General features: G+C 34.8%; 1 protein-coding gene across 9 annotated transcripts in view; it reads right to left on the bottom strand.

Annotated features, from left to right (window-relative positions):
• Positions 1-27757, bottom strand: part of LOC105231134 (muscle-specific protein 300 kDa) — a 190506-nt gene that overhangs the window by 143885 nt on the left and 18864 nt on the right. For all 9 annotated transcript variants that reach the window (XM_049459658.1, XM_049459647.1, XM_049459657.1 and 6 more), the window contains exon 2: positions 13919-13980. In XM_049459658.1, the coding sequence (XP_049315615.1) occupies positions 13919-13980 (62 nt within the window). The remainder of the gene's footprint in view (positions 1-13918; positions 13981-27757) is intronic.

Genomic DNA, 27757 nt, shown 5'->3' with positions numbered 1-27757 from the left:
TCAAGTAAATATACAGAAGCCGTAACTGACAGTGTACACGAAGACCGTATAAAATCGATTCTATGCCGTTCGCAGCAACTCGGACTGACGTATGGAACAACTCGGCGCATTTTATGTTGAGATCTTAAGCTGAAAGCGTACACAGTACAAGAACTGAAGTCGCTCAACCTTCCCAAACATCATAGCTTCGCTCTATGAAAGTTTTAAGAATATCTGATGTTTACGAACCATATTTTGTTCAGCGATGAGGTCCATTTCTGATTCAATTGGTATGTAAACAAGCAAACTTACCATATTTGGGTCGAAAAGCAACCTGAAGAGATTCAAGAGCTGCCATTTCATCCAAAAAAACAACGGTTTGGTCCATATTTCTTCAAAAATGACGCCAGTGAGAACGTAACCGTCAATGGCGACCGTTATCGCGCCATGATAATCGACTATTCGAAGAGTGAGAGTGAAGCTCGTGATCTCGATGACAACAAGACGGCGCCACTTCCCATACATCGCATCTATCAATCGATTTATCAAGAGAACACTTCGGTGTGCGGATAATTTCACGGTTTTGGCCGGTTTTGGCCGGTCGATTGGTCACCAAGCCTATGTAATATCACGCCGTTGGGCTTTTTTTAAAAGAAGATTAATAGTCTAAAGTCTACACGGACTATGCCACTTCGATTCAGTCTTTGGAGATTTCAGTCTTGAAAAGAAACAATCTTAAAAACATGAGAGCGAAAGAATGTTCTTTCGAATGATAATAAAAATTATCCATTAAATTTCTGAGCTTTCTCTTTAAAACAGTGGGGAACCTCAAAATGGATCAGGATTTAGTTAGAAGCGAGATATGAATTTTTCACAATAAGAAAAAATAGAAAACTGTTAAGCAAAAAACCTTCCTGTTACAATTCAAGCTCATATTTGGAGTGACTTCCTTTGAGGTGTCTAAGAACTTAATTTTCAAAGTACCAAACGAACAAAAATAATTTTTTTTTTCATCCACCCTAATGTGTGTGCGTTTAATTGTTTAGTTTGCAAACTTAAGGTATTTGGTTTGGCAAAAAGTTGAAGAACCGACAACATTTAACGGCATTCTTTGCGCAACTCCATAATGATAAAGCAATAAAAGAGATCACGTGACTTATGGGCATGAAAAGCATAATTCACACACAAAAACACATACAAATATCGGTTATGCGCAGCGAATACTACAAAGTTGTTAGCCAAGTTGGTAAAGTATGCAAATTGCATGACGGAAGAGACAAATTAGACATACTTCGCGCAAAACGCGAATGCATACTAAACGCTATAACGGTAAATACGCATTGCAATGCGTAAAGTGCAAACAAAGAGCGCAGCAACTTTGGCCGAAGTTCGCTTAAGAAATGTCTAATTGCAGGCGGAAGTGGGGGGCGCACAAATATGAGGAAATACACAAGCCAATATGTACATATATATGTATAATATGCAAATATATTCTATAAATACATGCGCACACATGCATAGGCATAGTCGCACATACATATGTATATAGAATACTCATGTAGATTCGAGATAAAATCACCTAAATCGTGTGGCGTCCGAAACGAATGCTTTAAAAATCAATAGACTTAATGCACATTTATTTTCAAAAGATAACAAAAACAACAACGATAATCCAAAATTAGGATTTCAAAAATTTTATAGCACCGGCATTCATTGAAACCGAGATGGACTACAAAAATCAACGGCAAAAGCGACAAAAGCCATGGCAGTCGCTAGCGCGCCGCACGACGTGCTCACCTTGAACTCAGCCATAAACAAACTGTAAAAAAGTAAAATCAGAAAAAATAAAACCCCAAAGCAATAAAGACGCGTTATTTTTGTTTTTGTTTTTGGGTGTGAGTGCTTGGATTTTAAAGTTCAAACAAATCACCGCACAACTGTCAAGCTATGTAAACACTTTTCAACAACAACATACAGCCATACACACGCATATGTTACTTACATATGTACATATGTAGGTGTGTATGAGTGTGTGCTTGATCAAAAAGCTTTTTGTAGTGCAGCTAATTTTTAATCACATTTTTATAGTTTGTTTAACATTTTCGTAAAAACGAGGTGGCAGACGCGCAGGTCCGATCGGACGTGTTGAAAGAGATATATACATATACAAATGTATATGCACACTTATGTATCTACAGATATGCAATCAAACAAACACAAAGTGTGTGCAGTTCACAATTAGTTTATTGTTATGTCATTGCTTGTGCTTGTTGTTGTGGTCAACTAAATTTTGCTATTGAATTTGTTTAGTGTCAATTAGTGTACATATGTACATTTATTATATACATACAAACAAAATTTGCATTTGAAATTTGAGTAGAGTAAATTTATTTGATTAGCAAATTTAGTCACTTAATATATGTCTGTACATACAACTGTATATTTGTGGATCTTCATATGTAAATATTATAGACACACAGCAACTGAAGTCCCTGTTGACAATTTTTGAGATGGGGAATGTGACAGAAGAAAGTGTTTCGCGCGCTTCGCTCATATCATGGTCAATGCAATCGGCCTACAGGCCGTACTATTCAAAGCACCATCACCCATCGTGAGACCCAGCATTGATTATCAGATAATATTCGAACGAAAAGACCACGTCCAGCACGCTGTGAAGAATGAGAGGGTACACAAAGACCGTAGCGAGTCGATTCGGCACCGTTCCAAGCAACTCGGACTGACGTATAGAACGATTTGGAGCATTTTACGTCGAGATCTTAAATTGAAAGCATACAAAATAAAGCATAGGCAAGAACTGAAGCCGTTGGACCTCCCATGCGACAATGCTTCGCTCTTTAAGCTCTTGAAAAGTTCCAAGAAGATCCAACGTTTTTGAGCCAAATTTTGTTCATCGATGAAGCATATTTTCGGCTCAATGGGCATGTCAAGATATTTCTTCAAAAATGATGCCAGTGAGCAACCACCATCGCACCATGGTAACCGATTAGTTGATAACTAAAACTGAAGCTCGTGATCTCGACGACATTTAGTTTCAACTTCTTCCCATACATCACATCTATCAATCAATTTATCAAGAGAACACTTTGGTATGCAGATAATTTCACGGTTTGGGCCGGTCGATTGGTCACCAATATTATGTAATATCGCATCGTTAGACTTTTTTTCGAAGGAATAATTAAAGACTAAAATCTATGCAGACAATTCCGCTTCGATTCAGGTCTTAGAGCAAAATATCGCGAGTGCCAATCGCCAGTTCCCGGTCGAAATGCTCGAACGAGTCATCGAAATTTGGACTCAGCGGATGGATTATCTGAGAAGTAGCAGTGACCAACATTTGAAGGAGATAATCTTCAATAGATGAATACCAAAGAATGATCTTTCTAAAGATAACAAACATTCTCCATTGAATTTGAATTTTCTGTGTTTATTCTCTAAAAAGGTAGGGCACCTCGAAATGGATCAGCCTTTATTAAGAAAATCTGTGGGCAATTTATGAAAACTTTTACATTTATTTTAAAATGCAAAGTAAATAAATAAGTAATTTGAAGGAATGCTACCGAGTTCAAAATCCTTGGTCGAATAAAAAACCGGTTCCGTGCCGGTTATAAAGATCAAACTATCGTGGGAACGGTTTCCCAGATTGCTAGATACTCCTATCCCACGGTACGACGGGAGATAATTCGGACCTGCCATACTAAACAACCGGGATGACGAACTCGTGTTCACCCAAGCAATAGTTACCAGAGCTTTTAGTAATTTCAAACTATTAAAGATCTGCTAAGCGGATGACCTTCCTGTCCTTTGTTCAAGAACGAAACTAAATATCAGTTACCAGAGAAATGTCCTTCATACATAAACAAGTGAAGTTTGAGGAAATGCTAACGACCAAAAGCCTCATGATTTTAGGCCATTGGTGCCAAGTGGACTTCTGCTCTAACTAGCAAGTCCATAAACGGTCTAGTGGATAGCCAAGTGGCAATTACGGCTAGCCTTAGCGCCAATACTAATACTCATTGCATTAAGTGCTGCAGGCAAGCAATAACTAGAGCTTCTGTAAGTGGCTCGGGAATCCGATTATACAAGAATAAAAGGAAGTGTAAAGCCAAACGAGCCAGCCCGTTCGGGGGTAGGTGGAAATAAAACTTCGCTCAGCTGCCCCAAAATTCAGCTCCTTTAACGTTGGAGACCACAAAATGAGTCTGGACTAGTATTGATGGTGGACAGAGCAAAAAGCTCTGACTTTTAGGAAAAATGGAACTTAGTAACCAAAAAATGGGAAAATTAGTTTCGGCTTATTGCAGAGCATGCGCGGACGATGATAAGACGCTTGAATGTTATCTATGCGTATGCCCAGCTTTCAGTCGGACGAGCATATATCACGGCTCTCAATGCTTCACCTTAAGAGACTTTGGGTAGTTGGGGTGAAAAAATTAGGCTTTTTACCAAATGCACTGAGTTGGTGGATAAGGTTTAATCTGGCTACCACATAGGAGCTAATAGACCCAATGATGGTCTAAGTGCAGGTGTCTACAACTCGTTTTAGAAAGCACTGAGCTATGTATTAAAAATGTTTTTAATACTAATTTTGTAGAATATTTATTAAATTTTTATTTTTAAAGCTAAAATATAGATCTCTCTTTATTTCTACCATTCCTAAGCGGTCAAGCAAAAGCCTTGCCGTTGCTCAAATATTAGTAATTTGCATATAAAACACTTTTCAAACTTTTATATTAATTGATAGCCCTACAGGGTCATTCATACATGCATGTGCCAATAGATAAATTTTATGTATATTAAAATATTTTGAAACTACGTCAATCATGTGACCTTAATTTAGAGATATATACACGGTTGCCATGCGAAAAAGATCATTTATGCATTTAAGTGTTTGTTTTTAGAAAAATGGTGTATAAAACCAAATAGTAAGAAATTGCTTAATTTTTTTAATAATCTATTGTACATCGAGAGTGTGGTGCTTTTAAGTATATCTTTATTCAATTTTTTTTAAATGAAAATTTAAATTTTAATATTTTAAATGGTTGAAATATGAATGAAAATATTTTTATTGGAATCTTAGAAATATATAAAATATACATAAATTGATCGCTCTAGTAACGCCCGAAAGTATGCTGTTAAAATGGTAACATTGGTAAGTTATAGTGTGAACTTTAACCCTTTTGTGGTACATGAGGTATGTTTGATCACACTTTACCATAGCTCAAACTCAAAATTATTTTAAATATAAAATTAACATTTGCTGACACAAAACAAGCCTGCCTACCTCTTTTTGAATTTTGCTTTCTTTAAATCATAGTTTACTAAATAGTAACGTTTTGCTTTAGAAATTAAGACAACAACTGATGAATTCAGATATATTTTATAATATCCTTGATACACGACTTCATGAAAAGAAAAATATAAACTAAACTGAACAAAAAATTACTTTGAATTTATTTTGTATTCCATTCATACATTCGATTTGTAAAAATAATACCACTTACACTCGTTCCATTCATATTATTGATACGTAAAAATAATACAAAAACTTTAAAATAAAAAAAAAAAAATCAAAAATAAAATCACTAAAGCTGTGTATACATGTGTAAATTCAGTTTGTGGGCTCGGCTTATCCGGTTATCTTATCAAGCAAACTTGTCTGCCAACTTCATTTCGCCTGGGCTGCAATGTCAATAGCAACAGCTTAAAACCAAAAAAAAATCCAATGTTGCAATTCATAAAATGGCAGTAAGGAAACAGGCGACCACCACACGCTGTCACTATACAATTTGCTGTTTTTGGAACATCAACGCAAAAGTGGACATGTAAAATCGAGACCACGCAACTCCTTTCGCAGCAGAACAAATGACAACGGCTTTACAGAAACTTGTCCATAAAATTTTTAATAACACATCACAGCAAATATTTATGGTATACATATTTACATAGGTATGTTTGTCTATCCATGAGTAAATATTTTCATACCACAAAACCGAATTCTGCTTGTGGCATTCACCGAAGCAAATTAATATGCGGTTTGCCACAAACCAAGCTCGGATTAATGCGTATGAGCGTTAACGAGAAGAGTTTATTAAGTGCTGAGGTTTTAGTAAAATATCAAAATGCAAAAATTTCTTTGTTTTCTTAGTAGAAACTTAGTTTTAGACGATATTTTATAGTAGAGATTTTGCAGTTTTTTTTTTTTGCATAGAAGCAAAGTTTCTAATGAAATTTGTGTAAATACCAAAATCAATAATAAATTTATCATATTCAAGGGCATTGTTTCGAATGATGTCATGTTCGTTCTGAAGGAAAATCTATCCCCATACCACTGTTTACAGAAGTATCACTCTTATGCCTCTCTAATGTTTCCGAATTTTTGGTTGAATACAATTTGAAGTCTTCAGATTTCGTCTACGATGACAAAATGGCTATAACCTCGTGCGCTTGACATCTTTCAGTACCACTCAATCGACCTCCCACCCTATCGCACGGTTTTGAACACCTTGAACCGTAATAAACCGTATGAGAATGAATGAGATCCTTTGTAGTAATGTCATATCCATAAGTGTCCATCTGTATTTATGCGGACTAGCCCCTCAGTTTTTGAGATATTGATCTGAAATTTTACATATGTCCTTTTCTCCTCAAGCAGCTACTCATATTTCGTCACCGCCGATATCGGTGGACTATACGATATAGCTGCCATACAAACTGATCGTTCAAAATCAGGTGCTTATATAGAACACTTTTTTATATCGCAAGATATCTTCACGAAATTTGGTATGAGTTATAAGCTAAGGTAACTATGTAGTATCCGAAGAAATGGTTCAAATCGGATCACTACACCATACAGCTGTCATACAAACTGAACGATTGGAATCAAGTGCGCATATGAAAAGCTTTCTCATTTGAAGAGGCATCTGCACGAAATTTGCTGTGGGTTATTGGCTACACCAACTATGTAATCTCCGAAGAAACGATTGAGATCGGACCACTATAACATATAGCTGTCATACAAACTGATCGATAAAAATCAAGTACTTGTATGGAAAGCCGTACCATTTGACGAGATATCTTCAGGAAATTTAGCATAAATTATTGTCCAACGCAATGCAACAATATCCTGGAGTATTGTTCAGATCGGACCGTTATAGCATATAGCTGCCATAGAAACTAAACGAGCAATTCAAGTTTTTTTATTGAAACTTTTATTTTTGAAGGGTATTATAGCAGCGGTACCACCGAGATTACATTTTTTTTGTTTATATATATGTATATAAATCTAACAACTCCGACTTTTCTAGCTACCCCTGTAAATGGCCATAAAATGTTGCAAGCCGCACGTACGTGTTTGAAGCCAAATAACTGGTTTACCTACATACGAGTATGGCATTTGCCATCACATATGAATATGGTATAAGAATATGCAATTGAAATTGCATTTTAGCATTTTAGCATTGCCAATTGCGTTTACAAATGCAAAATGCAGTTAACTTGCAAGTGTTAAATATAATTGTCCACAGGTAACTATAAACGTCGGCAAGCGGGTTGTGTGTGCCCGACAAGCGAGAGGTGTGCATATATTTATCAATGCAAGCGAGCGCATGCTTACGAACACACTCACACACACATGCATGCAGCTATACTTTCTACAAACGAATACCGGTCTAGCGCATAGTTGCATTTGCATTAACGAGAGGAGGTGAGCGGTAGCGCGCCATGAAATACAGGCGGCGGTTGTGCCGGTTTTGTGTACGCCGGCCGGCATTCGCCACAATTATGTGCCCATAAACACACACACATGCACATGGGTTGTAGCACTTGGGGCTGGCATGCGCGCGAATCACTCTAAGTTAATTTTAGCGAGTGAATGAGAAAAAAATTACAATGCAAAGCTTTATCATTGCACTAAAGGCGCATATTTACACTGGAGTGTATGTAAGTACATATATGCATGTCGACATTTTCAATATTACTTTTACTACTCAGCTGTTTAACCTTTCAATGCAACTGCGAACCGCGAATGAGCTCATAGTTTGCTTGCTTTTAGTTTTGTATTAAATTAAATACATACATATGTACAATACATGCACATATATTATAGTGTGTGAATGTGGCAAAAAAGATAACGCAGTAAGATTTCGAGGTTGTTGAAGATTTATTGCTAATCGGATGATTTAGAAAATGCTACAAACTTAGGAACCAATTTTTGCACTACCGTTACCTCTTTAGTTCAGGAGCTTATACGTGCGTACTCGTATGACCTAGTGTCTCATTCGTAGCTCTAAACAAGAAAAATTATATAAAAAACTAGAGGACCCGCCTACGTTTTACTGTGGCTGATACATAGCTAGTACTACTAATACCATCTATACGATTTCTATTAGTTAGATTATAAGTATTAGTTAAGGAATAATCGCATTTTTGATGAAGCAACAAAAATGAATCAAAAAGCATTTCGTGCGTTAAGAAAGAATTGGTTTTTGGGGTAAAAATACTATTGAATTTGGGCTGTGCATCAGTGAAATCAATCGAGTCCAATCGATTGTCAACCTGGTGGACTGCATATTAAGAAACGGTTCTCAAGCGTGGAAAGACAAAAAAATCGACTGGCAAGGTTATGGCATCAGTCTTTTGGGATGCCCGTGGTATGTTATTCATCGAATGATAAATGAGCCAATTTTAATTCATTGCACTGTGTATTTGGTTACAGTTCTATTCTACTATTCCCAATATTTAGCAATTTTATTATTTTTCAGGAAGGATCAATTTGAAATTATACGCATATATGTATTCATCGTTCCCGTTTAAATATTGCTCTGTGCAATGCTTCGAAAAGATTTCTGTATATCTCAAATTTTTTATCAACACTTCAGTTATGCCGCTATTTTTTTATGGCAGACCTTTTGCAATTTTAAATTGCCTGTCAAAATACCCCCTCCAATAGTTAGCAGGTATGAAAAAAATGTTATAGCTACCCATAGATGTATTGAATCACCCAATTTATTACTTAAGAACGAACAACTCGGTCCACAATATAAAAACTTGATCCACAGATGTCGCCTTTTACTTTGGCATCGTTTTGTTTAATACACGTTTACGCCAGTTTAAGGTTTGAATATTGGATACCGCGATGGTGGCGCAATCTATCGGTCAAACATTTAAAAATTAACAATTGATTAAAAATGAAAAAATAATTTAAAAAACATTTCCAGTGGACTAAATTGTAAATCTAAACCATTGCGGAATCTCCTTGAACATACACACAAAATTTCATCAAAATCGGTCCATCCGTTCAGGAGCAGTTCAAATGCAAACACACGGTCAGAAGATTTATATATATAAAGATGTAGAATGATGTGGAGCATAACCATCAGATGTGTAAAAAACGGGAAAAACCTCTTCGAGCCGTTCGATACTAGACGAGGTTTTAGGAAAGATCTTCATCAATATAATACTAAAAAAAGTGAAAGGCATCGCTAATATACCTGACATAGCCATCAGCGCAGCCTTTGACAGCCTAGGAAAAGAAGTGAAAAAGTTTCGTCTTATGATAAACGAAGGCGAGACAATGTACTTAGCGACCACACACAAAGATCTCTCGCATCTTGGAAACTACTTACGTCGTCGCCATTGGCAGCTATACTCGTAATTTTGAAAAAGTGAAGAATTTTTTTCATCTCGAAACTAACATGAATTCCACCAACAAACAAAGCCAGAGTAACTCTTGCCAACAGGTGTAACTTTGGGACCGGTAGACAATTGAGTAGCAGATTCCTTTCTCGACGAACAAAAATTATGCTCTATAAATGTCTCATCATTCCCGTCTTTTTATACGCAGAAGCATGGATAATGACGAAGCGAGTTGAGAAAGCACATAGAGCTTTCGTATGAACTGTTCTCCGCAAAGTCTTCGGAGCAATTCACTTGATCTATGAATATCGAAGAAGATGGATGGAAGAAGATGGAACTATGGACAAGTATGAACTCTAAGACGACGTGGATGTAGTTAAGCGTTTGAATAGCCAACAAATGTTCTGGTTCGACCAAGTCATTCGCATTGAAGATGATGTTCCAGCAAAAAGCTCCTTCGACCATGCTTGGACAACGAAAGAAACGGCGCCCACGCTTCCAACGGCAACGCCTATAAGAACTAGCTAAAAATAGAAGTCCATCCCCAAGACAGTCGGGTCTAAGTACCCGGAACGGATTTCTATACGGAAAAGGACTGGAAAATCGGCACCATTCCTCGAAGTTACTACAGGAAACAGCCCAAACATAGAGGCAACTGGCGAAGTTTTGCGTTCTCAGCCCAGACCAACCCATAATTGTGGTATCATAAAAGAAGAAAATGACGTGGAGAATGTTTTCGGCCAACAGATGTATTTCTCTCATTTAGATATGATTAAAAACATAAGAATAATATACACTACTACTTTTACTAAAGAAAATTCTGAGCTCTTACGTCACTGAACACCAGTGTTTGAAAGAAAGCTATATGAGTACGCGCTTAGTCATGGATATATAGATGCATACATATGTGCACACATACATTTGTATATACTTATACATGTAAGATACCAGAAGTAATCTTTTCGCACTTAGTATGTGCTATATTTTAGACTAAGTGCGTGTAGTCTGTGTACCAAAAACAAAAAGCTTGAATTTGTATTTGCGAAACTCCGAACTTTTCGCACTTGTTTACTTAAGTCTTTGTTTATTCTTTGTTCATTTCCTTATTGCTATTTTTCACCTCGAAAAGTACGCAAAACCGCCAGCTGCATTGTAAGTATTTTCAGACAATGCCCACTAAATATATTTGGTAGACAAAAATATGTGGCAGCGGAAGAAGCAGCAGCAGCCTTGCAACAAAGGAAAGTAGAGAAATTCCAACGGGTCCAATGCAGACCAGAGCACAAGGTAAAAACACACACATATATATATGTGTATATGACCAAATGTTTGCATGTGTGTGTGCAAATATTTACATGAGCCACTAATAGTCATTCTCTAGAATAAACGCTGGCCGCATCGGTCATTACAAAACTTGCTTTAGTCATCTTAGATCTTCACACATTTATTGTATGTGTATTTATTTAGTATGTGTGTATGTTAACTGCATATGTGTATGTAGGTGAATTTGTGTGTGAGTACATTGCACTTTCAAAAATTTTCACTCTGCCTTTTTTCGCGTGTCCGACGCCTGCTTCGAAAGCTCCACTGCTGGCACAATGTCTTCCACATGGCCGTCCATTTGCTCAGTATTTATTTGCACATATTTATTCTATTTCTGTACCAAACGAAATTTTTCATTAGTTCTGAAAATGTAATTGCATTTTGCTCAATTTGTTTTTACTTTTACATTTTTTTGGGGGTTTTGGGTCCGCAAGTAATATTTGTTGGAACTTAGTCACCGTTACTGTCAGACAATTTTCCATAGAATTTTCTCTTTCTAAAAGTGGGATGAGGATTGCAATGAGTCATGTTGACTATTAATGTGCTTCATTTATGTATGTCTAATGCATTTTTTGTGGTTAAGAATTTTCAAAAATAATATACAAATCTAGTGGAGCGTGTACTAACGATCTTCTTAATGTTTTCGAAATTGTTTTTATTGCTGTATAAAGGTACATTTTAATGATTTTTTAAATTTTTATGAGCACATTCGAAATGTGAAAATTTGGCTGGGAATTTTGTACTGAAAGCGTCATCTTCGGATATAATTTTGTGAATAAACATTAAGGTGGTTCTTAAAAAATGAAACCAATCATTAATTTAAACTTTCATTTAAATAACAATTAGGAGACTCCAATTCATCCCCATTCTGATCAAATTTGAACCGGACTGCCAAGAAAACTAGATTTTTCAACCTCAGCCTTTCAAAAGCTGGACAATAGTAGACAAGTGCCTGCATGTTTCCGCCTCACATTCCCTCATACAACTTTGACAACTAGCATCCATTAAAATTTGTGGCCTTAACACCTAATTGTCTATTGGACAGTGCCCATTAAGAAGTCATAAAATTTTGACAAAATGGAATTTGCTCAGGACAAGTAATTCAGTAGATCTCGTGCATTCTAGACCAGAAGGACCTCGCGATTGCACTGGTACTGGTCCAGTTCTAGAAAGCAATACGCCTATGGAGATCCCACTCGCTCCCATTTCAGCGCAAGTATTGCCGCTCTCCTATCCGAGTGAATACCCACCTCTCTCAAAGCGACTGAACATCGTAGAAGTATGTCTACTGCATCCTAAATTGAATCCATTTCTGCCTGAAAAACACTACAGTCGTCCTGTGACCTCTCCGTGAAAAAGTTCACTGCACCTTTTCTCCAGTGAGATCCCTCACATCACTTTGTGCTTTTTAAGGTGCTATTGTTAGTATAGTCCGTAGTGCAACGAAAATGCCGATAAGAGCCACTCTTTGAACACGTTCAAGCTTTTCAGTAAGTGTAGCCTCTTCGAGCGCCCTCCACCAGACTAGAACATTGTTGGCTTGATTACATTTTCGAAGAGCCAGAGTAAGAGTCCCTACCTTTTCACCACCTAAAGCTCCTTTACAGCAATATATGTAAGGTAATCGATGCTTTCCATACTCTCTCCTCAATATTTGGGATCTATGGAAGTTTTCTATCTATGATAAACCCTAGGTATTTCACCTTAACCATTGGTTATAGACGTAAGTCTCTGAATGAGGGAAGAGGCACATCTGGCAGCTTATACTTACTAGTAAATAAAACCCTTTCAGTTTTACTTGGGTTGACAGCTAAGCCGCTTCTATGCGCCCAGGTAGATACCAAGTCAAGGTACTCTTCAGTTAACTCATAGACGCTCTGAAATTTTAATTTAAAAACAAACGTCGTCAGTGTAGGCCCGACAGCATCGTTCCTCGGCTTCTTTAAGTACGTCGTTAACCACCATGCTTCATAACAGTGGAGAAAGAACCCCTGTGATGTGCCCTTTCAGAATGTCTTGTCACTACTCCCACTTTTAAGGAGTTTTTTTTATAGAGTCTAAGAAAAATATAATTTTCATTCGGAACCTATGATATCTTTGGTAATACTCTAAGGCATATAAAAATAAAATTTTAACTTAATTTTTAAAGATTCTCAAGAAAAATCTGTACCCAGACCGCTTAACTGCCTCAACTATAACAGTACAATAGACACTTATACTCTTATGTTCCTTGGACTACAGAACTACCGGTTGAAGTTTAAGAAATCTGCTGATCTCTACTTATTAGAACCCGCAGTAGGTCTATGTTTGCATGACAACCAGCCCTATAACCGATCTTAAGAACTCCCCTAATATATATGTATATATATAAATTAAAAAAAATCATAATTGTCAACTCAATTACTCAAATATTCTTTTATTTGCGAAGAAAAATATTGTTTTGACTTATCCTGTGACCAGTCAATCTCAATGACAGTTTTCATGGCCAAACAATATAATTGACGAGCGGTGTCATTGATTCGCCATAAAGAAGTGAAATTTTGAAAAACAATCATAGCCACTGAAAAATATTGAATGATGAATCGTTGCAGGTTTGCTGCAGCATTTTGCTCAAGCATCCCAAGCAAATTAACAACAATGAAATCTAAGGTATAAAGCTAACATTGTTGCCTACTTAAAACTAGTTATAAAAGTTTTTATTTCTATTTGCATGCGTGTGTAATTTAATATCTCGGTATTGCATCTCCAACAACTAATTCAAGGTAATGGCAATGTACAATACAAATACACAAAGCGCATAATTAAAAGCAAATAAAGTTGCTCAAATTACATACACATTACACATGCTACAATTAATTATATAGTCCAACACACATACATACATACATATTATATATAAATGCAATTTTCTCCTTTTTTTTCTTAAAAAAAACAATGCCTTTGAACTTTCATATTGTCTTACCTTCGAGAGGTACGAATTAATCCAATTAGTAAATGTCTTCTTCTGCACACGTTCTTGCTCCTCTGTAATAAAAATGCGAAAAATATTGTATGAGTTGTGGAACAAGTTATTCAAATGCCATTATTTACATATTTATATAAAGTGTGTATATTTTATTTTTATTGACTAACTAATCAAACGCTAAGTATATTTCAAATAAATCATATATTTATGATAGTTTTTTCCCTCTTTTTGTTTTTATTTTGCAACTAGTATTGCTTTCCTGATAAGTTATCGTTTGGAATAGTCGTTTGTTTGTTGAATTAATTAAAAAAAATCTATACAATGAGATATTTTCAGACCTCCTTATCAATTTATATTTAAGACTGATTCAATACTTTGATAAAATTTTTGGAATTATTCGATTCGGACATTCCATTCGCAAGATATCACGAATTTAAAAATGGAAGTATTAGAAAAAAGTCGCATAGTGAGCGGTGACCCGCTCGGATAAGCCGCAACATAATATGCGATATGGGCGTCATTGGGCCGCAGAAGAGGAATCAATGTCACAAAATAAAGTTCAGAGAGGCTTATTCGCGCAGTTGGCTCCCTAAGAAGCGGTCGTATGCGGAATCGGATATAAATAATATTAAAAGTTACTCTATATGAAATCCTCTTCGACCAATTGGGATGGCAAATGGTGTGATAGTTATTGTACAAGTTGACTGAAAGCGAGTACTTTGATAATATTTTTTCATTTCTGATATGTGATGATAAAATAACAAAAAATCCTGTGGATTCTAAATCCAATTTTAAAAGATAATATAATAGAGAATAATAATTTTACCTAAAATCCTAAAATTTTGAGGGCACCATATGTATGACGTCATACTAGAGATACTATTAGAGAAAACTATAAGGAAACTACAAATCAGCCAGAGTAATACTATAGACATTGCAAACAGGGAATGAATTTAATAAATTTAACCAATTTTTATCAATTTGAATCTTTATTAGGGAAGAAAGCCTTTGAAAATGGTAAAAAGTGAAAAAATTCGTAGTAGGTTGAAACCCTTTGGAAAAGTAAGATCATATAGTGAGGTCTTTTTATGCATTTTCTGAGAAAACTTTCCAGTTATCAACTAAAAAAAGCGTACAGCCTTAAAAAAAAGATACATTTTTACGTTAGAATTTTCGAGTGAAAAATAGTCCTTTTCCCGATATTAAGTCAAAATATAGTATATTCCTCTCCTATTCCGTTGTCACAGTGCGAAAATGGTTGAAATCGCACTACAACCTCGCCTACTTCCCATATAACACCGTTTTAAATTCCATTTCCATTTCCAGTATAAAAATCGAGAATTAATTATAATAAAGTGCTACAAGTAATTATTTTAAAGCAAGCCCCCTTATGACCAAAAATTGTCCAAATCCAACAAAAGCTGTTCAAGCCACTAGGTGTCGAATATGTGCACTCCAGTATCTTTAGTTGACTTTTTTGCGGAAATATCGGTCAATGTATGGGATATGCAATTGAAATTCAGAAAGAATCCTTTCTTTGCAATATTATATCTTGTATCAAAAATGGGCTGAATCTGGTCAATAATTCCCTTAGACTCCATATACCTAATATAAAAGTTCCTGGTTCCTGGTGACTTTATACTGCATGTATCGGCCAATACTTGAGTTATTTCAATGAAATGATCTAGCCCGTATATAACTAAAATCAGGATTTCCGAACATCCGTCTGACTTTACTCCATATGATTGGTGATTGTATGAGAGGTACTTAATGAAACCCAGGGAACATTCTACTAAAGTATGTGACATGACAATAGTAAATAGATAAAACCGGATCGGTACTATCCCAACTCCCATATACTATATGCATACAATGTTTTCGTTTTCCTAACAAACATTATGCCGAATAGTATGAATTATATATAGTGTATATATACAAAAAATTGGTTGGATTTCGATCTTCTGGCAGATGTTTTACACCTCAAGGCAAGAGTATAAAATCTTCGGTTGCACCTGAACTTAGCTCTTTCTTACATCTTGTTTTTTATTTTATATTTCATTTTGTTTCATTCTATTATGACTTTTTTGCTTTCAAGAACTATCACCCTGATTTATATACTATCGTGCTTCCATAAAACGTTAATGATTTCATTTCAGGCTTTGTATTACATATTTTTACTTTTTTTGCGCTTTCTTATCATTTAACTGTTCGATCGTATCTTGATATTAAACTATTAAGTGCTTATAAATTGAATAGTATGCGCTTAGTGATAACAATCGGCACGCTTGAGTATGCAAACACATAACAATAAATATGAATGGAAATAATTACGAACTCTCTATCAAATACTGATAAGAAGCTTTAGTACTCGTATACCTAGGCAGCTCTGAAGGTGTCGCTCTCACAACCGAAACAAATGATTTTAATTTTTAATGTTTATATATAAATATTTTTATGTAAAAAGTTCACCTCAAAAGGTTTACAGTAATTTGCTGATAACAAGTAGAAAGTCCACCTAAAAATTACTATGTTTAGACATTTTGATGCATTGTTATTAGTTAACCTTCATTTTTCTTTATTTAGTCACATAGCATTCTGATAACATTTACTATACGTACTTATGATATCTTATCTGTGGAATTTATAATCCCAACGTGTTGCGAAATAAAGTGCAGAAATCAACGCGAAATTATAAAAATGCGAATGCGAGAATTTGGCAGTTTTTAAAATTCACTGATAAAATTGTTTATCCAGCAGAATGAGGTAATATTTTTAATTATACTTGCAAAAATAAGTAATTAGCAAATCGAGGCAAGAAAAAATGATTTGCAAAGAGCACATTATAGATATAAATTAATGTGACAAGAGCGACTATGCGCATTTTGTCGCCAACTAGCCATGGTCTATTGACAGCTCGAGACTAGCTAGTTAATGAGACAGACAGAACAAAAAAAAAACTTTGTAATTAAAATACCTACAATAAAGGAAGCAATAAAAATTTGGCAACTCGCCAACCATACTAGAAAAACATATCGCCTCAGCAAATTTCATTTTATCCCGTTTCCCGTTACTGAAATTATATTTTCGCTGATTTGCTTTCTTTCTTTTGGTATAATTAGCCTTAGTAACCACAGCAAGTGTTGAAAAAAGTTTTGAAATATTGAGCAAGTGCTGTTATATGCACATAAATACTATGCAATTACTTAAACAAGCCTTATCACTATTATTTTGAGAGCTAATATATGTATGTATTTTCAAAAAAAATTTTGTATACAATTTCACAGATATGAATTTAAAATATTTTTGGAATTGCTTTTTTTTAATAAAATTTATAAATATTTTTTTAATAAAATTTATAAATATAGTATATGGATTCTGAAATCGTAACCAGTGACCGATAGAAGCCGATCCCAACCTATAATATATAATAATGTTCAATAAACAAAGAAGCAATATACTCGTATAAGAAAGTATAATTTTTTGGACCTCAGAAGACTACTTTGTGAGACAAATTTCGACATTCATGCTTAAAATAATGGAGTGACCTATAAAAGGTCTGAGGCAGGAAATCATTTTTTACACGTGCTTGAAATAATGCAGTAATCTATTAAATGTCTGAAACAGGAAAGCTTTATTTTTTAGACCTGAAGAGACCACTTTTGGTATAAATTTCGATATACATTGTTAATATAATGCAGTGACCTAGAAAAGGTCTGAAAAAGGAAAGTCCATAGAACTTTTTAGGTCTTTGGAGACCACTTCGTGAGACAAATTTCGATAAACCCATCCTAACCTATAAGTAGAATGCTTCAATAAGCAAAGAAGCAATATATAAGATTAAAAAGCAGAAAAATGGGGTCTACTATAAAACCAAGAGCTTTAAATTTCGATATTTGGCAACCCTAGTGTTAGCAGATATCTCCATTTACCATCCCACTTGTGAGAAAAGAATCTCTTATATAAACGATGAGATGCGAATATCGAACTTTTAATATTAATTACATTCAATTCAACTGGGCAAGTAAGCTACGCTGCACCCTATTTTAGGCCATTGATTACCCTCCTATGGACCAATGAAGTCTACATCGTATATTATGTTGTAGTCTAGCTAAGCTTGCAGCAACTCGGACTGACGTATGGAACGACTTGGCGCATTTTACGTCGGGATCTTAAATTGAAAGCGTACAAAATACAGCTTGTGCAATAACTGAAGCCGCGGGGAATCTTCCCAAGCGACATCGCTTCGCTTTATGGGCTCTTGATAAGTTCCAAGAAGACCCGACGTTTTTGAGCCACATTTTGTTCAGCTATGAGACCCATTTCTGGCTTAATGAGTACATATGTAAACAAGCAAAATTTCAGCATTTCGGGCGAAGTGTAATCTGAAGAGATTCAAGAACTGCCATTTCATCCAGAAAAAACAACGTTTTGGTGTGGTTTTGTGGGTCGGTGGAATCATCGGTCCATATTTTCTCAAAAATGTCGCCATCAATCGCGACTGTTATCGTGACATGATAATCGACTATTTGATGCTTGAAATTTAAGCTTGTGATTTCGATGGCATTTGGTTTCAACAAGATGGCGCCACCTCCTACACATCACATCAATCAATAGATTTATTGAGAGAACACTTCAGTGAGCAGATAATTCCAACAAGATCGTGTGATATCACACCGTTAGGCTTTTTCCTGTGGGGATATGTAAAGTCTAAAGTCTATGTGGACAATGCCGCTTTGATTAAGGCCTTGGAGCAAAACATCACCCGTCAGTTAACAGTTGAAATGCTCGAACGAGTCATCGAAAATTGGACTCAACAGATAGACCGTCTGAGGCGTAGCCGCAGAAGCCAATGAGAGAGTCCCAACGGTGAAAAAAATTTCAAAATCCATCAAGCAGTTTCAGAGCCTATTCAATCGAAACAACCTCTATGGAATTAGTTAAGAAATATAGATTATATTATATATGTATTATAGATGTACGTATAGTATACATATATATCGTATGGCTCCATTCACTGATTCTGGCCCCCAACGTAGCATCCAACTATAATGCACACATATCGCTCATTAAAAAAAAATACCTACATACATATGTATGTATGTATAGACATAAATGTTTAGTTTTTTTATTTATGGGAACGGATGTTGAGATTCATTTTAAAGAAATTTCAGAGCAGAAAAAAACATTATTTATACAGTATATGCAAATTATACGAGTATGTGGTTCAGTGACGCACTTTTTCTTCGATAAGTACGAAAGTGTACTCATTCCATCGCACACGTATGTATGTATGCGTATATATATGTACACAAGTATGTATTTAAAACGGTATGTACGATAATATTTGTATTGTGAGTGATTGCTGTGTGCAAATTGCTTTAGAAATTAATATTAAAATAGAATTTAGTTCAAGGTTGTGCGCATAATTTGTGACGAACAGTGGTTTAACAAACATGAAAGTGCTTCGAATATGCAAATATATGTACATTTAACATTTAGCTGAGTGCCCCAAAAATTATAAAAGTGTGCTTTGACATTATTGCGGTATAATTTACGATGATTCGGCTCAATATCAAAATCGTGCTGGCCAGTACTCCAACTAATAGCGAATTTAGTCGCCTAATAATGGCAGCAAAAAATATTTTTTTTTACAAACGTACATACATACATGTGTAAAACATTTGTAGCAATTAGCCTAAAATAATATTACAATAAACTACAATTTCTCAAAAGCAGCTAAATTTTGAGTGAATGCCGCAATTAATAAAACAAATATAAATAGCTCAAGTGGCATGCAATTAAGATTTTTTTTAATTTTTTTTTCTCTTTTTTATTTTTATTTTTTGTTTATCTTAAAATTTTTCAAACACTACCTGTGTAAGTGCTTTTTAAACTTGTATAAGCAGCGATGTTTACAGATAACAGTAAATTTCACCACCTTCTGCGTGACAAGATAGGCAACACCACGGCTGTGTCAACAAAAAAAAAAATAATAAATAAAAATAATAATAAAAAAGATAAGTAAACAAAAAAAAACTTTTAAAAAAAGAAATTTAAAAATTTAAAAAAAAAATTTAAAAATTAAAAAAAAAAATTTTAAATTTAAAAGAAAAAAATTTTAAAAATTAAAAAAAAAAATAAACAAAAAATATTTAAAAGCTTAATAAAGAAAAAAATATAAACAAATAAAAAACACAAAAGCGCACAAACCGCTTGCCAAAAATATGACAAATTGAATAAATACAGACAGCGAGTTTCTTATTTAATTTTTATTTATATTTTATACCCTAAACACGGTATATTAAATATGCTACGAAGCTGCTAAAAATCAGAAGAAAACGTCAGAAACCCCACAAAATATTTATATAAATGATTAGCGTGTTCAGGGTAGCTGAATACTCCATAGTATAACCTGTTCGTCTGTATACACGCAAACTAGCCTCTCAGTTTCCGAGATATCGTTCTAAAATTTTGCACACCTACTTTTTTCCGCAAAAAACTGCTCTTTTATTTGAATCGCCAATATCTGAACACTATAACATATAGCTGCCATGCAAACTGACCGATCAAAATCAAGTCTTTATATAGAAAACTTTTTTATTTGTCAAGATATGTTCAGGAAATTTGGCATGTGTTATTGCCCAAAGCAAAGAATCAATCTCCGAAGAATTTGTTCAAACCGGATCACTGCAGCATATAGCTGTCATACAAAGTGACCGTTCAAAATCAAGTCCTTGTATTAAAAACCGGGTTTGTTTGGCAAGATATCTTAACAAATTTTGATATAGACTCTTGCCCAAAGCAGCGCTTCAATTTCCAAATATATTCTTCAGATTGGACTACTATAGCATATAGCTGCCATACAAACTGGGCGATCGGATTCAAATTTTTGTATGGAAAACTTTCTAATGTGATGAGATATCTTCACGAAATTTCGCAGGTCATTTTCCAAGGCAATTCTTTAATCTCCAAACATATTCTTCAGATCGGACTACTATAGCATATAGCTGTCATACAAACCGAACGATCAAAAGCAAAATAATGGTAATTTTATACCATCTAAGCTAAAATAAATCAACTATGAAGGGTATTTTAGCTTCGGTGCAGCCGCAGATAACTCGTTTGTTGGTTTTTTTTTCTTTTGTAATGAAATCACATGTTTATTGCGAATATTTTCGCCAACCTTATTTCTTATTTCTACAGTGCTTGAGTATTAAAGTGTTTGCGCTCGATATTAAAAATTATATTATCTACGCACATGCATATGTATGTATATGCATATGGATAGAAAAATATATGTATGTATGCACATACATTATTGCACAATGCCACATGCGCAACCGCATTAATTCGTGAATGAAATTCGCAAATAAACTGCAAATAATTCGAAGCTAAAAAATGTCAACAAGAAAATGGTGTACGTGCTGCTGATAAATTAATCTGATAAATTTTCAACACAAACACCCACACACATACACCTATAGCATACGAACCGGACATGTTTTAAGGCAAGCGCTTAACTTACCTATGACTAATTTAAGGCAGTAATTCGTAAGGCTAATTTTAAAACACTTATGAGCATATATAGGCATATGTATGTATATCATTTACATGGACTGTTATCTATGTATGTATATATATGTACATATCTATATATATACTTATTTGAATTATTTATTTTTAATTGCTGATGCGAACCAAGGATATTATGCTAATCGACCATTACGTAATTGACATTGCGATTGAAATATGTGCAATAAATCAATTTCGGAAGGCTGGCCACACGCGATAAATCACATAGTCAAATGTCAACTATTTGCCACGATTTTGGATGAATTTTTATGTATTTATGTTAAGACCTCGAAAATGTTTGTATCTTAATTAAAATCTCTATTCATTGGAAGTGAAATTCGATTTTTTTTTTCAAATTTTTTAAAGCAAACTTAAAATTAACTGTAGCTGTCAACAAAATTTTGATTATTTTTATCGGCTTAAAAGTCAGATATTACTGGGAAGAACAATATTTTTGAGGGTATTTCGACCTTATAATAATTAAATCAACTGTTATTCTTGAGAAAACCCCCAAGAAACCATAAACAAATATAAAACGTATTTTTGGAACTTTCAATTCATTAATTATTCAAAAAAAAATTCGTACTTTTTTTTTAAGAATAAAAGCTAGAACTTATTAAGGATGATCCACAAAGTTTCATTTATGCAAAATATCTGCAGCGCATGCACTCTACACACCTTATTAACGGCGCTCAGTCAAAGTGAATGTAACAGCACTGCAGGCGCTCAGTCGAACTGAATGCAACAGCACTGCAGACGCTCAACCCAATTGAATAACAGCTTTTATAACATATGCTAACAGAAACACGCTATTGGAGGAAACAACGCATTCAATAAGAATTCTTTTATTAAAAGTTGTTAATGTTAATCAAAGTTTTTAGGAACTGTCTCAGAAAGACTCGATTTTTAATAGCATAGCATGAAAGGTAGAAATTTATATGCTACCAAGAACTCATCACTTGCCCTTTAACAAATGAAAGCAGCAGCTCGAAAATGTTCTGGCCAAGAGTAGAACTAAAAGATTCATGGAACCAGCACTTTAGGGATTCCGTCAGTGTTTTGGCAAAGACTGATACGTACAATGTTCATGGAACTACTACTCGCCATTACCAAGGTTCATATAAGTCATTATAACTAACCAAGGTTCACATGGCCGCAATGGTAGGTGTCCTAACTAGACACTGTCGCGTTGACACTCACTCGAGATAATAAAGATATTGGAGGATGCAACTTATCAAAGTTTCAAGAAGGAAGATGAGGTGGAAATATCCATACACTTTCATCTTTATTCTCCAGCTTTCGACAGACTTAGGTTGAAGCATATACTAATATACTTTCTACAAGCCCAGCAAATTGGCTGGAGATGTACTCCTCTTAGGCGACTCAATAAATTTATGGCTGGCGCTTGGCGTTTTGTAACAAATTTCTTATTCTACAAGCTCTTTGATCCGTACTCAGGATTTTGAATCACAACGCACAAGTTGTCCAAGAGCATTATACGTAGCCTCACGAAAAATCAGCCTATGTGCCTAACTTCAGCTAAAAGCCTCGAAAAGTGTCGATTTTATTTTTTCTTTGTTCTACCCTAACTAAACCTAAAAGCTTCGAAAAGTTTCGTTATAAATTTTTTTTTGTTCCACCCTAATGTATATTCACATATGTATATTCCCTAAATTTATGATTATTTAACTAGCAATAAGGAAACGGAAAAATGAACTTTTAAATACCGCTTCTCATTGTTAAGAATTTCAAAGGCAAATATCATTAGAATTAACTCAGAATCCAAACGGTTCTATTTTTGTTGTAGGTGAGGATAGGTGACCGATGTTAAGTACGCGCTCCAAACGATGAATTTAAAATTTTATTGTTCTAGGTGTATATTTTCCCATAAATATTTTTTTTTGGCGCAAATTTAAATAAAAATTCATACAAATGTACTACTACGTATGTATCCTATATACGTACATATGTATATATGTATATAACATTAGATGTGTGTGTATGTTTTGCTTGCACTGTAAATCAAGCGCACTGAAGCGTGTGGTCTACAAGTGATTTTTCATAAAGCCACCGACATTTCCGACGCCAATCAGCCTTAAACACACAAATGTGCACACATATCTGTACATGTGTATGTATATATGTGTGCACACTTAATTTCCTCTGAGCAGATTAGCTGACTCGCATTGTTTCACTTGATTCACCGGTGTGGAGGTGGCACCTGCCAAAGTGAGGCGCCTACAAATGGGCAAGGCTGCTGTCTCTGCGTGTGTTTGTACGTGTGTGTGCGTGTTTTTTATTTTCCATTGAAAAAATATAAAATTGCCTGATTTTTTTGCGGTTAAATGAACAAATCAAATAACAAAAACAAATTTTTAGTTGATTTGGTGGCACATACCAGGTGTATGTACTTAATATATTTACAATTAATAGGAAAATAATTTCTTTGTTATGTACAAGTCCATAAGGCAAGCAAATCGCAGTTTTACCACATTTTATGGCTGTGTAGCAGCGATATTAAGTAGTCATTCAATAAGTACGTGTAGAGTATTTTAATGGACTTTAAAATTTGTTTGCGGTTTGCATTTACATATGTACTTGTATAGTGTGTACAGTTGGTTTTCCTAAAAACCAAATTTGTTAGTCCACTAGTGGCGGCGGTGAACTGTAATTATAAGCCATTTATGTCTACACCTAGCAATTTCGTAGCTATAAAATACTGCAGCGAGCAGGTGAACATGTGTTGGTGGTTGTTTGCATGTATCTAGCCAGCAAGTAAGTGAACTAGTTACACACTACACGAGAAGTAGTATGAACCGCAATTTCAACTCGGCCACCCGACGAATATTTAGTACATATATTAGTCAATCTGCAAGGTTCCTTAAAAAATTCAGAGAAGCTCTATTTCTGGCTATTATTTGTCATAATACCAAAACTAGTTAAAATCAGGCCAAAATATACCCTACGTATATAGAGACCTATTATAAAAAATTGATAAAAACTGATTTTTACCAAATATAACGGTCAAAATGTACGGTGTAGTATGGAAAATCGGAGAGAACATTTGTATGTTGACAACATGCCCTTGTGCCAAAAACGGGGAGAAGAGGGTCCATACTTCCCTTAGCCAGCATAGTCCTAATATAAATATTTTCCAACTTTCAGTTGACTTTATACCGAGTCTATTGGCATTATATTTGGTAGTCGAAGAAGTCTTTTCGTGTTTTGTCAATAGACGTCGTTGAAGTTGTATATCTCCAGTGCTACCAATCACATTGTGTCATCCCATATAGTGTTGGAAAGGTGAGAGTTTAAGAACTCTAATTCTAGCAATTATTTATCATAATGCTAAAACCGTTACAAGCGGGTCAAAGTATACCTTACCCTCATATTATTTTACATGAAAATTTATAAGAATTATATAAAAATTTTAAACTTCCGGTTGACCGTATATATCGTTCAAAATGTAAAATATCTTAGCCCTTTTTTACTTGTTTTACCTTAAATTCTATTAAATCGTTGAAGTCAAAAAGACCAATTTATTAATACGTCTATTTAACATATATGTAATTCGCGGAAGTCTAGTCATATTCAGAGTAGTTGTGTACTAGTTTTTTTCGAACTAGTTCTAGTTGTTCTGTTGTGAACTAGCTGTTCATTTCACTCAAAAAATTCCCATTGTGAACTAGTTCTTTTTCGAACTAGTTACTTTTCAATCAAAAAATTTTAATTGTAAACAATGTTTTTTTTTGGAACTAGTTCATTTTCAATAGAACATTCTGCTTGTCAACTAGTCTTTTTCGAACTAGTTCATTTCCATCAAAAAATCTAGTTGTGAACCAGTTTTTTTCGAACTAGTTAATGTTCAATCAGAAAATTTTAGGTGTAAACTAGTCCTTTTTGAACCAGTTAATTTTCAATCAGAAAATTCTAATTATAAACTAGTTTTCTCAAATTAATTTCATTTCGTGCAGATATTTCCAGCTGTAAGTAGATTTTTTTGTCTAGTTCGGTACACAGCAGGTTATATGCATAAGCATACTCACATATATACTTATATAATTATGTAACTTCAATATTTGTTTATTTCTACGTTGTTAAGCACTTTCGACTCCTCACTTACTTTTTTACAATACGTACTTATTTACGAGTATTGAGTATTTTCTCATACAGCAAAACTGCCAGCAAACTAACGGGTGATTTTTTTGAGGTTAGGATTTTCATGCATTAGTATTTGACAGATCACGTGGGATTTCAGACATGGTGTCAAAGAGAAAGATGCTCAGTATGCTTTGACATTTCATCATGAATAGACTTACTAACGAGCAACGCTTGCAAATCATTGAATTTTATTACCAAAATCAGTGTTCGGTTTTTTTTTTTTCGGACAAATTTTGTTCAGCGATGAGGCTCATTTCTGGTTGAATGGCTACGTAAATAAGCAAAATTGCCGCATTTGGGGTGAAGAGCAACCAGAAGCCGTTCAAGAACTGCCCATGCATCCCGAAAAATGCACTGTTTGGTGTGGTTTGTACGCTGGTGGAATCATTGGACCGTATTTTTTCAAAGATGCTGTTGGACGCAACGTTACGGTGAATGGCGATCGCTATCGTTCGATGCTAACAAACTTTTTGTTGCCAAAAATGGAAGAACTGAACTTGGTTGACATGTGGTTTCAACAAGATGGCGCTACATGCCACACAGCTCGCGATTCTATGGCCATTTTGAGGGAAAACTTCGGACAACAATTCATCTCAAGAAATGGACCCGTAAGTTGGCCACCAAGATCATGCGATTTAACGCCTTTAGACTATTTTTTGTGGGGCTACGTCAAGTCTAAAGTCTACAGAAATAAGCCAGCAACTATTCCAGCTTTGGAAGACAACATTTCCGAAGAAATTCGGGCTATTCCGGCCGAAATGCTCGAAAAAGTTGCCCAAAATTGGACTTTCCGAATGGACCACCTAAGACGCAGCCGCGGTCAACATTTAAATGAAATTATCTTCAAAAAGTAAATGTCATGAACCAATCTAACGTTTCAAATAAAGAACCGATGAGATTTTGCAAATTTTATGCGTTTTTTTTTTTAAAAAAGTTATCAAGCTCTTAAAAAATCACCCTTTACTTACGCAACGGTAAATACTCGTACATAGTTAAAAGTAATATTTATAAATAGCATAAACGCTCACGCAGTATTTGTATGTAATTGCATATAAACATACATACATGTTAACTATATACGAGTATAATATCTAAGTAAATAGGTCATGTCGAATAAAATTACTCTAACAATAACGCCAGCTGTCTGCGGTTCTAACTTCTGTGTTGGTTCATGCTTTTACGTTGAAAATACATTCATATTGTATGTATGTACTCATATACATATACAGGTATGTATATATATATTTTTTGAATGAAGCATAGCGTTTTTTGCAGCGAAAAATGTAGCTTCATTCATCAAATTTAATTGCCGTTGATGGCTGTGTTCAATATTCAGTAGTCCGTCATTCTGCGTCAATAATATTGTATAGAGCATCAGCGAATATTAATGGCTGCTTAAAATGCAAAACAAAAAAGAAAGTTATTCATTGGGCTTTCGAGAAGAATTGCACGTGGAAATAAATAAGAATTTAGGTATTTAGGTAAGAAGTTTTAATAATAAATTATTATTCATGCGCCCAAATAATGAGTCATACTGATTTTCGTAAACAGTGAATGCAAAATAACTTCGATGCCCACGAACGATTCAAAAGTGATACGATCAAAATCATTAAAGCCTCCAAAAAATGATTTTGGATAAAATATAGTGGATCAAGATATCAATATCCTAAAAATATATAAGAAAAGTGTTTTGCTTAGATGTGGGAAAGCTCTTTGTAAAGCGAGTGCCGCGTGAGGTAAAGCACCCTGACTTAAAACGATGTCATAATCGAATATAAGGGTTTTTATTGCTTCTGTATCCACTGTAATCTTGTCTGACGAGATTTTCTATCCTGAGATCTTAAAAGATTGGTCGCTGGAAAGAAATTAGCAAGACTGGTGCAAAATTTGAATCAAATTGCTTCTGTATCCGCTGCAATTTCCGGAACTGGACCCTGAGGACATTTTTTTGCCCATAGACCTCGAGAGTATAGACGCTATTAATAAATAAAAACATAAGCACCACCTTGGACTATAAAGGTAAAGAATCCACCATTTGTAAGGGGACGACTTTATTTTATAGATTGCTGTAATGAGTACCTAAACCCTGCTTGAGCGAAAGTA

The sequence above is a fragment of the Bactrocera dorsalis genome, chromosome 1 (genome assembly GCF_023373825.1).
Source record: "Bactrocera dorsalis isolate Fly_Bdor chromosome 1, ASM2337382v1, whole genome shotgun sequence".
Lineage (NCBI taxonomy): Eukaryota > Metazoa > Arthropoda > Insecta > Diptera > Tephritidae > Bactrocera > Bactrocera dorsalis.
This window is presented reverse-complemented; position numbering and strand designations above follow the sequence as displayed.